The sequence below is a fragment of the Xyrauchen texanus genome, chromosome 32, assembly GCF_025860055.1.
Source record: "Xyrauchen texanus isolate HMW12.3.18 chromosome 32, RBS_HiC_50CHRs, whole genome shotgun sequence".
In the NCBI taxonomy this organism is placed as follows: domain Eukaryota; kingdom Metazoa; phylum Chordata; class Actinopteri; order Cypriniformes; family Catostomidae; genus Xyrauchen; species Xyrauchen texanus.
In genome coordinates, this window is record NC_068307.1 from 7,330,585 (window position 1) to 7,345,098 (window position 14,514).

At 38.8% G+C, this 14,514-nt stretch overlaps 1 protein-coding gene across 2 annotated transcripts in view; it reads left to right on the plus strand.

Annotated features, from left to right (window-relative positions):
- skib (v-ski avian sarcoma viral oncogene homolog b) overlaps positions 1-14,514 on the plus strand; it is a 40,893-nt gene that overhangs the window by 23,328 nt on the left and 3,051 nt on the right. The window contains exons 2-6 of one of the 2 annotated variants that reach the window (XM_052101467.1): positions 10,658-10,771; positions 11,367-11,467; positions 11,608-11,888; positions 13,480-13,751; positions 13,896-14,126. In XM_052101467.1, coding sequence (XP_051957427.1) covers positions 10,658-10,771; positions 11,367-11,467; positions 11,608-11,888; positions 13,480-13,751; positions 13,896-14,126 — 999 coding nt within the window. The remainder of the gene's footprint in view (positions 1-10,657; positions 10,772-11,366; positions 11,468-11,607; positions 11,889-13,479; positions 13,752-13,895; positions 14,127-14,514) is intronic. The other variant, XM_052101468.1, reaches the window with a different exon arrangement.

Consider the following 14,514-nt stretch of genomic DNA (forward strand, 5'->3'; position numbering starts at 1 on the left):
TTGACGTATAAGTACAAACGCAACATTTAGAGCAGAATTCTACATTATTATAGTATTAACCTGACCTTCAGATATGTTTGCTTGTCATCTGTGTACCTGCTTGTTAATATCAGACACAATGAAGAAGATCAGTGAAGTTCTCATGCATATGTATTTGCTTCTTCAAATTTTCTGATCAGATGGTTATTTTCTTTTAAAGAAATGTTTGTAATAATATTTTTATTGACTTATCCAAGATGACAAATAATATGATAATAATATGGTAATTATGATAATAATAACAATAATAAATATAGCTGCAAGCAGCAACTATGGGGCCAAGCACAAACATGGCAAACACTGCAAAACACTAAGCACACACAGAATACATACAGTATGACACTCACACCAACTTGCATCTTGCCTCAGGGCAGGATCGAACTGGGACTTCCCGTTTGATATTTAATGGCTCTAATCACTGCCCCACTCAGCTGCTGGGCTCTATAGATGGCGCTGTCTCCAAACTGCTTAAGTAGCATTAGAACATGATGTCAATGAGGCATACCAATATTCTTTAAAATCCCACAATGTATTTAAAATATAAATAATTTTTTAATAAATGTCAATATGGTGGAGAGGCAGTATGGCCGATATGGGAAAAACTGGTATTGTTGTAATCAGCATGACCTAAAGAATCCACAGACACCCCCTTATTTTAGGATGTATGGTTCAAAAGTTACAGGCAAATAAAGCCATTTTTTCACATTTCCTGACCCATAGGTGCGTCTTCATGAGGCATACCAAGTTTCGTTTCGATACGACAAACCATTGCCGAGATATAGCCTCATATCTGGTTTTACATCGACCACATTAAATTTGCGATGCCGTAACTTTTAGAAAAAAGCCAAAAATCAAAATGGGTATGTACTCAATCTGTGTGGCTCAGTCTGGAGATAATTGTGGGACATTGCTTGGCAGAATTGGTTAATGTTTGAAAGAACTGTAAGTGAAAAAAACTTTACATGGTGGTGGTGCTATAGAGATGTCTTAGAGACCCCAAATTTGGTATGGGGCTTATTAATGACCACCCATATCAGTGTGCCAAATTTCATAATTTTCCTATATATGGTTCATAGGGCTGCCATAGATAGTAATAATAATTAAAAAAAAGACAGCTCAAAAATACAAAATACAATTATAACATATCAAAATACACTGGACTCCAATATAGGTGGTTATGCAACTATTCCAAAACAATGAAATCCAAGCAACTTAATGTCTGCAATACCAGGGTCCAGATACTTTGCAAATGGCTCCCATAGCTTGTGAAAGAAGTCCGTTTTAGAGTGAATTATACATATATGGTATTCCATTGGTACAAACTCCATTAGTACTTTTGGCCATCATTTCACAGAAGGGTCCCTTTCAGTGGTCCAATACAAGAGAATGTTCTTCCTTGCAGCAAAGGTCATGATATTATATAGTCTTCTGTTACATACAAATGTTATCTGAATGCTAGACAGGCATAATAGTAATGACAAGGGGTTAAATTCTAAGTTTACATTCAGAATCTTTTGCATTTCACATAGAATGTCGCGCCAGTATCTTTGTAATTTCGCATTATTACATTATTACATTATTACACGAAATGCGTCCTTTTATAATGCCAGTTTGGTCCGCCTTAATGATCGATAGCAGGATGTCTTCTAAACGAACAGACACAATCTTGGAAAGTAATTTATGATCAACATTCAACAATGCTATGGGTCTGTCAATGCACAGGATTCTTAGGGTTTCCCCTTTTTTGCGTCTTGTAAAGTGATTGAGAGGCCTTTACCTGAGAATGAGTCCTTTAACATCTCAAGCAATGGGTCTACTAACACGTCATGGAACTCCTTATAGAACTTGCTGCTAAGTCCATCAGGCCCAGGGGATTTCCAACTCTGTAACATATTTATGGCATTCAACACCTCCACTCATGTAATAGGGCCATTGAGAAAATATCTATGCTCATCTGTGATTGTTGGCAGATCAATATCAGAGAAAGTCATTCATTATCTGTTATGCCCCTTGAGCTGGTTCTGAGGTATAAAGGTTTATGTAAGTTTTTAAAACACTCATTAATCCCTCTATTAACATATAACTGATTACACTCATTGTTAGTTATAGATGTGATGTATTGAGATACCTATCTGTTTTTATTAAGATAAGCAAAGTACATTTGTGGTTTCTCTCCATGCTCATAATAATTTTGCTTTACAAATCAAATTTTTTTCTCAGCCTCTTGTGTCAAGAGAGAAACCAGGGTGGATCTAAGAGCAGTAATCTCTTTCAATAACATGGAGGAAGGAATTTTAAAAAAAACTTCCTCTTTCATCCAAAGGTCTTTATTTAATACTTGTTGTTTTTCTTATTGTTTCTGTTTCTTATTGGCAGAAAATTCAATGATTAAGCCTTAAATATCTCCCACAAAAGAGATGTATCGTCAGTAGATCTTTGATTGATCGAAAAAATTACTTGATCTCAGTTCTAAAGAAAGATGTAAATGTGTAATCTCTCAGAATAGTAGAATTTAACCTCCAATATCTAGTCTGTCCACATCCACCTTTCAAAGTAATACAGAGTATTAGTATAGTCCTGGGAATATTAGAGTCCTGGGAATAAAAAGTAATTATTCTTCTGTGACATCTATGGGGAGCTGAAAAAAAGGCAACTCGTTGCCTATGGGGTGAAAAAATCTCCAAACCTCCACAAAACCCAAATCTTTGCAAATTTAAACAGGGTTTAAAATACAACTGAAGTCACCCCCATACTATAATATTCTCACTATTCAATTCTAAAAAATCTAGAAATACTTTGGTGATAAAATCTGATGGATGGGCTGGAGGACAATAAACATTCATTATTGAATTCTCTGTCCTTGAAGATCACCTTTATTCAGTTGCTCAGGCATTCAAACAAGCTGGTCCATTCAGTCATTAACACTCCAATGTCATGCAAGAAATATTCCGCAAAACAAACTCCAGGCTTACTCACTCGATTGTCTTTATGAAGGACATTGCTTGCTGTGGGCATGTAAATATTTTGGAGCCATCCTTGGTATCTATTCTCAGTTTGGCCAGAAACATCAGAGCAAAAGTGACCTTCCATTGATGTAAGAGTTTCTTGCATTTCGAATTCACAAAGTCTGGGAACAAGAAAATGCGGTTCTTCCAAGAAAGCTTTCCTTTACTTCTCGCCTTGCGAGATCTTTTCTTGCCGTTCACATGTCCGACCCTCGCATGGCGCCCATGAGATCTCATCCCCGTTTCTTAACCTACAGGGGATTTCAATTCTATACATAAACATGTCATCTTCAGCCTCGGTAGATTCAAATACAAGAAAATAAAGGAAAAAAAAAGAACCACTTCAAATCCCACCTGTTCTTACACAGATTCAGCACTAACCCAGTAGAGCCCACAAATGAGAAATACATTTGTAACATTGAGCTGTTTATCACAATTCGCACAGCCACACTCATTAATAACATTTTTGAGGTGAACAGATCGATCTAATTTGTCCAGATGTGTACACAAAAAACCTGCACAAATTGAATCCAAAGAGTCTGCAATGCTGATGCATCTTCAGGGCTGTGTATTATCTCATCTTTTCCATCGACCATCACCCTCAGTGTTGCGGGTTACAGAAGATCATAGTCAATCTTCTTGTCCCTCAGCCGTGTTTCACCTTGTCAAACACCTTGCATTTATTTATCAGTGCAGCCGAAAAGTAATTGAAGAATGAGACCTCTGGTTCGGAACCAACGTGTTTTGCTGCATCAATGACTCGCTGTTTGTCAGTAAAGTTGTGGAACCTTATAATCACGGGTCTAGGGCGCTGATTTAGTCCTGGTTTCGGTGCTAATGATTGATGAGCCCAATCCAATTTAAGGCACCCAGCTTTTGTGGTTAATTGATGGTTATCAGGGATCCACTTTTCAAAGAGTTTAACTAGGTCCAATCCCTCAGTCCCTTTGGGCAGTCCAAACATACACATTGCATCAGTGTCCTCTGTTTTCCAGATCGTCTATGTGATCTGCCATATCCGGCACCTGTTTCTCCAAGGCCACTGTTTTTGCCTCCACGGATGTAGTGGTCTCTACAGTGCCGATCCTCTCTTCTGCTTCACCAATGTACTGACCTGTTACCTGAAGCTGGGCTGTTTGGTCATGTATTGCTTGCAGGATTGCACTTATTTTTGTATCTATAGTACTTGTGATATTTTCAGTCATCTTTTCCACTGCTTGTAAAAAAGTTTGGTTCAGATTCATTGAAAGTATTTGTACAGGCCTCCATGCTCCATGCCAGTGTTACGGTTTTCATCAAATTTGTTGTTTTCCTGGGCTTACTACTGGACGTTTTTGCAAAGTAATCTTCTAGGCTCATTCTAAGGGAGTTTTTGTTCAAGAAGTCCGCCCTTTTTGATAAACTAGCAGGCAATTAATATGATAAATAAACTAAAATTATCAGAGCTCATCCGAGTTGTATCTGAACTCTACAGCATCATCTTTCTCCCACCTCGAAACCGGCAAAGTTTAAACTCTTGTTTTAGCACAGCAGTTGATTGACAGGTGAGGGGTGGTGCTTCACTGCTGTCTGAGACTCAGTTGAGGATGGATTGTATTTCACACCTTAAATGCGATGTGGTCACATACATTTTTGACTACCTCCTTATGTGGTTTCAGTGATCCGATCACGAAACATTTTGGACCTGTTTTTAGCGCTGGCCACATGTGATCACCAAAAATGCATCTTAATACCAGGTGGAAACAGGATCACAGTGCCATCATTTCCACCACACTAAAAAATGTTAACCTAATTAAGTCAACAAAAGTGTCAGTAAAGAGCATTCTTGAGATATAACATGCGACAATTTTTTTATTTTAATAAAACATATTTTTATTGGGTGTCATTTCCAAAAAGTGTGAAGCTATTATTTAATTGTGTGTATTTAGGATAAATCATTTTTTTTGTAATGAAATGAGCCTTAGCAAGACAAAGAAGGTGGCTATTCTTTTTTTCATTTTCTTTTCTTTTTTATGTTACAAATCGCCATTATTGGGAATTTCCATTAATTTCACAAAATACAATTATATTGTTCGTAGATAAATTAAATAAACTAGTGAGAGTGTAAACAGGTTTTTACTCCTACAAATTCACAGTGCTAAAAGTGCCTTTAGTTGAAGAAACACCCTTCTCACAGAATGACTGTGAGAGATAAGAGTGAGACTGGGCCAGACTCAAATCTGTATCGCCCACATTAGCACCATGACTAAGTAAAGGTGTTGACAAAATTAGAGTTATGGGCAAAAATCGAACTGTGTTGATTTGGCTTGCTTAAACCATTTATGACATTGCCCCACTAAAGGAATGCAGTTTAAGGCATTTACATGACTTTATACATTGTCAGCTTATTAAGCATAATCATTGTAAGAACGTTCATGTAAACACACTAATTGTTTTACATATTTTACATGGAGATTTGTCTCTGTTTTGTTGTAAAACCATATTATATAGGCCTTCGTACATAGCATATCCCACAATCTATAAAATGTGAAAACTTAAAGACACAGATTAGAACTGTGTTATAATCTTTGATCTGGTGAGCATTCAGAGTTTCTACTGACATTAAACTGAGGAGAGTGAACAGGGCATTGCTTTTTCCCATCATCCCCTCTGGCTTTCTGGTTTGCATGTTCCTGCATTATTAGTGATCTAAATGTGAAGAGAAGCAGAAAGAGATTGTGTGTGCGTGTTTGCATTAGTACCCAATTGAACTGAACTGAAAAGTTTGACTCAATTAAAGTATATAAATGCAATATCAGTTTTATGAAGGGATCACTTTGCTTTAATGGATATAAATTAAATTGCACTGTACTTTCATGCAATGTCATGCACGTCCAAGGATTTTAATTACCATGAGTTGTGCCCATGTCAAGAGATGTTTGCAAAAACTCACTTTGTATGTGTTAAAGGAATATTCTGGGTTAGATACAAGTTAAGCTCAATGGACCGTTTTTGTGGCATGAAGTTGATTACCACAAAATTGTATTTCGACTCATTCCTTCTTTTCTTTAGAAAAGTAAAATCAAGGTTACAGTGAGGCACTTACAATGGAAGTGAATGGGGCCAATTATTGGAGGGTTAAAGACCTGTGTAAAGCTGTGTAAAGTTGTAGTGCTCATGGGTTGAACGTGTCCGAATGGGCTCATGATCAAAAGAATAAAGAATAAAGTCAGCCGTGAGTAAGAGATAGTATACGCTGAAAAGTTGAAATTCTTTGAACTATACAGTGTCTTAAAAACATGGCACTGATGCTCGAGCTGCTGAAAAACAGTGAGATGTGGCACAACTGTCAAATACGGACGTGTAGTGCATGTATACATCGGGGAAATAAACCCGGTGCAGATACATATGCCATGTGAGCGGCTCTTTAAGGTCGACTCGTTATGGAGGAGTGATTGAGAATTGGATATTTCAGTTTAATGAGTCTTTTTGGAATGCAGCTTGTTGAAGCAGATGGATTCAGGATTCAGGATTCATCACACTCAGAGCAGGATTAGGCATTTTATCCCCGCCTCTGTCCTCAAAGTCTGTTCCATCTTCAGCTCAGACGACAGCAAGACTCTAGTCCAAAGACTATTAACACCATCCAGTCAAGGTTGGTTTTCCCTAAGGCTCAGTTTCTGACTTCTGGAAAGGCTTCTGGAAGAGGATGGGCTTCAAGGGAAATGTGTTGGCGCAACTTTTCCCGGCACTGTAAGCGGAAAAGCTAGAGATGTTTTCAGATGTACCAATTCGCCACCCTTCACCAGCTGACACCAGGTGACAACTGAGCTTATTATAAATTGGAAGATCCTCTGAAGCTCTAGCAGTTGGACAGCTGGCATTACCCTCTCTTTCTCTCTCACATACAGTTATATACACACTTTCATCATCTACAGTCTTCCAGAATCCCCTTCTAATCAGAGGACCGGTCTCCAACACTCAATAAACGGTTACAGAAGTGCCCTTGACTCTGGCAAGTGCATCGAAGCACACACGAATCTGGGAATTAAATACAAAATTTCCACGGGGGAAAAAAGTTCTGTAATAGGAAACTTGTGCCTGGTTGCTGTGCATTACCAGCGATACAGTTCTATCAGGCGGCATTGCGTATTGTTGCAAGGTTGTTAGTTGCTCAAGTTCAATAGAGCAATAGAATGCAAATCTACTTGTTCGGCTTCCAAGTAATATCAACTGAGATATTAAGCATGCACTATTTCCCAAACAAGCCTGGTTGTGTAACAACGAATGCAAGCAGAGGTCGATATTTGTTTCATTAGTCATTCCGAAATCAGAAGCAAAAGTGGTTAGATGTTATCCAATGGGCTTTATCATAACATGCACCCATGGCCTTTGGATGAAGCGGTGCATTCCGAAATGTTATTCTCAATATTTGCATGAGACACCTGCAGATTTTGGACCATTGGCAAAAATGTCATCAGTATCATCCCAGATGTCTCAACATTACCTACATTGTTAAAACATGACTTTATTCCAATCTAATTAAAGACTGTTTCATCTGAATGACTGCATTTCTGATGAGATCATGAATTGATTCATGCAAAGGCATCAGTTATATCTTTGCATTGTAGATCTGCATGTTCAAAGTGTTTTATCTGCGATTCAGATTCTTGTTTGTGTGTGTGTTCAGTCTCATGTTTGCCGTAAAGCGCTCCTTTTTGTAATGTGCCTTCAAAGAAGTCCCACACAATAGGCAGTTGAAAGGGCATAGGATTGAATGGCCACTTTAAGAGTAAGCTGTACTTGGCCTTCAAGTATACATTCCTGCTGCTTTGTGTTTCCTCTATGGTCCTGCTCCTCGAACCCGCCCACTCACATTCAGGAACCAGACGCTCTGGGTTCCCACAGGGCCATCAGCCAAAGCAAACTACCGAGAGGAAATGTGGCCCTCACTCACTCTTTTAATCACTCACTCATGCACTCAGTCAGTAACAGAGCTTGGTTAGTCGTCCTTTAATTTTCTCTGTCATGATTAAGAATATAGCAACCGGAAAAGCTTGTTTTGAATCAGTAGGTTATTCTTCGACAAATTAACGAATGTTAAATCCAGACTGCCACTGTAAATAAGTGTTTGTTGTAGGTTTGGTGTTTTGATCACAGTCCAGATGTGCATGTTCTTATCTGCATCAATTTTGTGCGTGAGTGTGTGCTTGTGGTTTTACCCAGCTGTTTCATTTAGTCTGCCCTGCATGTGTGTCATGAGCCCAGGCGTTTGATGTGGCAGTGAGTGAAAGCCGTGTCACGACTACCCTGAGTTCAGATCAGCGGACATTGCATCAGCGGCTCCCTTGTAATGTCTGGGAGGGTGCACATTCAAAGACCATTATGTCTGGGACGCCTTGGTCTTCCTGGAACTCTAGACCTAAGGGAAGGAACAAACACAGACAGACGTTCTTTGTTGGAATGCAGCAGTCGTTGTGTGCTTGAGTCATGTTTTGACTTAACCTATCCTCATTGTTTTAACGGAGAAAAAAAACTGTGCTTCCCTTTGCGCAAGACAGGTGGACTTGCAACCGGGCCAATTTAATTGCTTAGAAGACCTGGATGGAGTCACTCAGCACACGTTCGGCCTAGGTCAGCGCGCACTCTAGTTTTCTTTTCAACTAAAATGTACTCCAGAACAAGCTAAGGATATAAATCTTTAACTTGTTTTATTTGTGAGGATGTTTGTATCGTTCCTTCATACAGATACACCCTGCCTACTCCAGAGGGTCGTGCAATGGCTTGAAACTTGATGCATAGAAGCAAACATTGAAAAAGATGACGTGCAAACACTCCAAGCTCGCGTATCGCATCAGAAATGGAGAGGGTGTCACTTAACTGTCAGCATGATGCAATGAAATGGTCACATCTAGCGTAGACAGCATTTCATCTACGTATTTTTATGCATATTTTGGAGTATTGCATAAAAAAATCCTGGAAGGAAACATCAAGATGCCAAAACAATCTCCAAAATTCGCATAAGGAATAGAAATATAGAGGGCATTTACACTTCCTGCATTTTTACTGATCGGATTAAAGTATTATGAGCCAAATGTTTATATAATATCTTATTACCATCAACAGTATTCTTTTTAATAATGAGGTACATAAGGCAGGCATTTCCAATATGCTTCTATGTGTAAAATCATTGTATGCCTATTGAACCATTCAGAACTGTGTATTGAATTGGTAAGAGGGCACTCTTAAAGATGCTACAGTTGGATTGAAGAGTTCTTGAACATGAATTGGTACCCAGTACTCACACACTCCACTCTCAGAAGTGTATGTGTGCCGTGTGTCTCTGTTGCTCTGGCTCCAAGGCCCTCTTTGCCAACCACACATCTCTCTGAAGCTATACATGGAGGCAAATGTGTATTAACATGAGTCAGACCTGTATTAAAGGAATGGGCTCTAAACAGCCACGTAAAGTGCACCATGCCTTGTGATAGCAGTGAATGCTTATTGTTATAGCTCCATAATCAAGATCTGCACAGAGAGCAAGAAAAAGTGTGCAAACATTACAGGCCCAAACATACTCTACGTAAGTATGTGAACGCAGACGCATCTTGCTACGCAAGCTCAATTTCACACTTCATTGCTTTGTGAAATGTGTCAGCGCAATTCATAGCCTAACGCCAGTATGCACTTTATTCTCAGCATTGCCGCAAGGGTTGCTTCAGCAGATTTTCTATTTTTCAATCAAGAACTGTCATGGCAGAGCAGCAATTTGAGGAGAGTCTTGCCGAGTTTTTTTAGCAAATACAAAATCATACTCCTCAACTTCACTCCACCAAATCTACTTTCGTGGCACCTAAAAATCTCTTTGCCTCCTTGTGGTACCAAGGTATTTCAAGCCATAGTTAAAATTAGTGCACGTAATGTATGTACAGTGGGACCACACGTTGGCCATGCGTTGGTAAAGCGCTTGCATCTTCATTTGCATACTTGCGTGAAGTATGTTTGGGCCCTAAACTATGTGTACAACAGGAGGCCCATCAGCCCCCTGTGGTAGGGATGGCACAAAATCCAGCACAACATCTCCCCATTGTGCTGGATTAAAGTCAATGACTCTGTCTCTTAGAGCCGCAGTACCTTACCTGATTTACACAACCAGTCATAATTCTCACACTGGTGGTGTTTTCGCCCAAGAACACTACATTTCTCATTCATCGATTCAACTCTTCTTGACTTATCCTCACCTCAGCTAACGTTCGCACTAACTCTATCAGGTTACAAGGGTGTTTCAATTCCTGAAGTTGAGTTAAAGAGCTGCAAGTCTGGGCAGGGTGTTTCTACAACTAAGGTAAACACATCCTGGATCTGATATGTTAAAACCTGAGGGCATTGGGGGTGGGATTACTCACTGTCATGCAATTTTTTTCTTTCTTTCAACGAATGTCCAGGTGGCTACCAAGGAAGCCTTTTCAGTTTTATGAATACTTGTACTCTTTGGTTTTTATTTGAACAGATGCTAAATTTACCCCTCAGATATTTTGACACCTACATGGTCAGAGGCCTACTTCAGTGCTGGTGTCTTGCCTTCACACTGTTTTTTTTTTTCTCTCTCATAAAGTTTACTCTTTTTTTTACAGGCATACAGTCCCATTCCCTCCAAAAAGTTTAAACATGACCGTTCAAGATCCCCTTCTGTGGATAAAGAGAGGCAAGCTGATTGGCTACAGTCTCTGGCTGCATCTGCAAATAAGGTCATTTGATTGCATCATTTCTTTCTTTATGAAACACATTAGTCAAAATGAGATTACATTTATGGATCATTCACATTCTGTCTGATCCAAGCCATCTATTCTTGAAGGAATATTAAGTAATTTCGATTTGTAACTCAACTCTTGTGTGTAAAAGCAAACACAAAACAAGTGAACCAAATGCATGTACACTGGAATTCTATGGGCCAACCGCTTTCCCCATAGGCTTCCATTGAAAGTGCATAAAAGTCTACATCTTTTTTTTTAACCTTTTTTGGGTCAAAATAATTTTCTGTGGTAATTGATAGGAGTGGGTAAAAAGATAGATGCGAGTAAATCCATTCTCATTCATGTGTATTAAAAAGACGTTATAACGGAAATATACTCAAATGAATCAGAATAGAATCAAGAGCTTGTGAATCTGAATCAAACTGAATCTGAAAATCTGTATCAATACCCAGCCCTAGTAATTGAAACTATAAAAAGGATATTAATTGAATGAAAAGTTACTCCCATTTAAATCTCTCATCATGCATTAATATGTTACATTTTATCACCGTAGACTAATAAAAGCTCACTGTTTGTATTTCTGTTTTAGGATCTTAAGCAGCTCCAGTTTAAGCAGAGACCCTCTGCCTTCAGGCCCTGGTCTCCCAGAGTTCCCTCTGAGAAAGAGACACCTAGCCACAAGTACGAAAGGTAGTTTATACATTAACCATCACGAGAGTAATGCAATAACAATTATCTCTATAAGTTGTCATGAGTAATTCATTCATCTTCTCTATTGTGCCATCACCAACAGAATTGTGATAAACTCTTCCTTTTACTCTGACATTCAGATCACTCACAAACGGACAAGACAGCCTGGCGAACCGAAATGTTTCTCTGCCCATTGCCACATTTAAAAATAATGAGCAGCCACTGCACCGATTTACTCACCCCAGCGAGAGCCACAACACAGGCAAGACGGAGAGCTTTAGGCCAAGAAAGAGGTGGCCATCTGCAGAGATGAAGTCACAGCCGGTGGCCATGACCTCTCTGCCCACTCCAGTTGTACGACAGCAGCTTCAGGAAGATGATGATTCAAATGCAAAAATCGAGGTTGACAACTGTGATGAAGGTAGGATGTGGAAAAGGAAGATTAGCAATTGAATATGTATGTATATAAATGTGCTGTGAATCTGTGAAAACATAATGGATATATCCGGTTTATTTAAATTTACATTTGTTATTTTAACAGATGCTTTTATCCAAAGTGACTTACAAAATTAAAGAAAATTAAAACAAAATTAAATGTAGAAATTTCGATTAATGTGACACATGTACACAGAGAATAGTTTGGGCTCCACACGCACTACATCTCCGCGGTAACGTGCTCAACAAGCCATGTGATAAAATGTGTAGATTGACGGTTTCAGATGCGGAGGCAACTGAGATTCATCCTCCGTCAGGGTCAATCCGGGTGAGTCACTACGCCACCACGAGGACTTAGAGCGCATTGGGAATTGGGCATTCCAAATTGGCGAGCAAAGGGGGAAAAAAAGAAAAAGAACATATGGGAGTGTTTTGGGAGAGCCCTTTTGCAATATTTGCAGGGCGCAAATTCATTCATTCATTGCATCCGACAAACAACAGACAGGAAGTCAGTAATTTACGATGGAATGTGCAGAATATTTGGATACGATTTGGGCTTCAGATGCGTTTGAAATATTCGAAATTGTGTAACTAGACTTTATGCTACGGAGCCCATTAGAGGACAGGGAGGGACTTTTTTTTTTCCAGAAATTGTTTTGCATGCCCTCGCAATAGATTGCTTAATTATGATTTTTATAACCATAGTTTTAATTTTCCTGTATTATCTTTATGGTTTTACTACAAATATCAAGGTTTGAATATAGTTACTATAGTGAAAACATGGTAAATCTATTGCGAGGGAACGCAAAACTATTGCAGAAAATACATTTCCACCCTGTCCTTTAAGGGGCTCTGTAGTATGCAACCACCCGATGTGATGTATTCCATTCAAAACTAAGAGCGTGAAATGAAAAATATCAATAGTTTTATTATTCTAAACTTTATTCTAAACATCCTATTGTTTAGCTGAGTGGACGGTGAGAAATTATCATTCACACTGCAAGTATATCGTAAAAAGCATTTGTAATTAAATTTGTGATTTTAATGTGTCATGCAAAACCTTCATATTTAAATTATATCTTTGAATTTCTACAACCCTATTTGCTGCACATTATTGTTGTTGTTGTTGTATTTAATTATCATTATAGTAACTATCAAAACTGTAGTAATAATAATTACTACTTTTTACGACTGGTTGCTCTGACACAGTGTCTCGGCGGTGCTTATTTCCCATACAATCTATTGCCAACAAATTGAAAGTTCATCACTACTGCTACTAGGGGGGAAAATACACGAGTTGCATGTGAATGTTGGAGACAGTGGAAAAAACTCCAGGAAAGCTCTAGTTGACATATGTTCAATACATGACAAAATTATTTTTGAGGCATTAAGAAGGCATTAAAACATGTATTTTATTAAGAAACGTAAGATGTAGTGACACTTCCTTACTGTTGAGCCCTGATCATTTAAAACAAATTGAGAATAATATTGATGCATGCAATACGAGTGTTTTCTTGCCATGTTTGGATGTTGTGAGCTTTATTTGATTGTGTTTTTTTCTCTCTCTCTGATTCCAGTTCCTATCTCCAGTCCCTTGATGTCTCCTTCCTTTATTGGTGGTGTAGGAGTGATGAACCTAAGCAGTCACAGCCCTGCAGAGATGCATGATGGGAAAGTAAAACTAGGGGCGGCCCCTTGCTCTGAGCTGGAGGCCCTGAGGCAGATGCTGAGCAGTGATCTGAGCTCTAAAGAGGCCAAAGAGAGGTTCCTACAGGACATTGTTCGAATGAGAGTTAAGCAAGAGGAGAAACTAGCTGCCGCTATGCAAGCCAAACGAAGCCTTCAGCAGGTACACAGAATATATTATATATTTTGGCACAGTGGAGTAAGTGTTGAAGTAAACTAAAAAAAAGTTGAATGTTTTGTTCATATCAGATAAACACTAATAAACACATTTCAAGTGTCCTTAAGTAATATCCAATACCTTTCACAGGAGCTGGAGTTTGTAAGGGTGACCAAGAAGGGCAGGCTGAGGGAGGCCATCGAATCAAAGCGGAACCTGAGGAAGGAGATTGAGCGCCTCCGTGTGGAGTGTGAGCAGAAGGTGCGAGATGCCAATGAGTCCTGTGGCAGACTGAAGAGAGAGCTGGACAAAGAGAGACATATCCGTGTGTGTGATAAAGGCTGTGAGGCAGGACGCCTGAGAGCCAAGTATTCCTCCCAGGTGAGACTATGCATGTGGTACTGTAGAAGCCCTGTCTAACCAGGGGCAAGAGGCCATGCATTACACTTTTAGGGACCGGTTCATATCTAGACTCGAATGGTATATTTGGTTTAATAAACCGGCAGCAGCGATATGATAAAAGACACCAATATTCACTAAACACTTAGATTTATTATCAATAATAATCAGAATAAATAATACTCATGAGAATTTTATATAGTTAATTAGTCTAGCTATAGGAGTTTGCAGTTGCTAAGAGACATGGAAAATGTGCGCTTTTATATACAATGTTATTGTATGCAATTTCTAAACAATATATTCATATACTCATACTACATATGCATATACATAAAATGCATACAATTTAAGTTTACTTAATATGAAATAT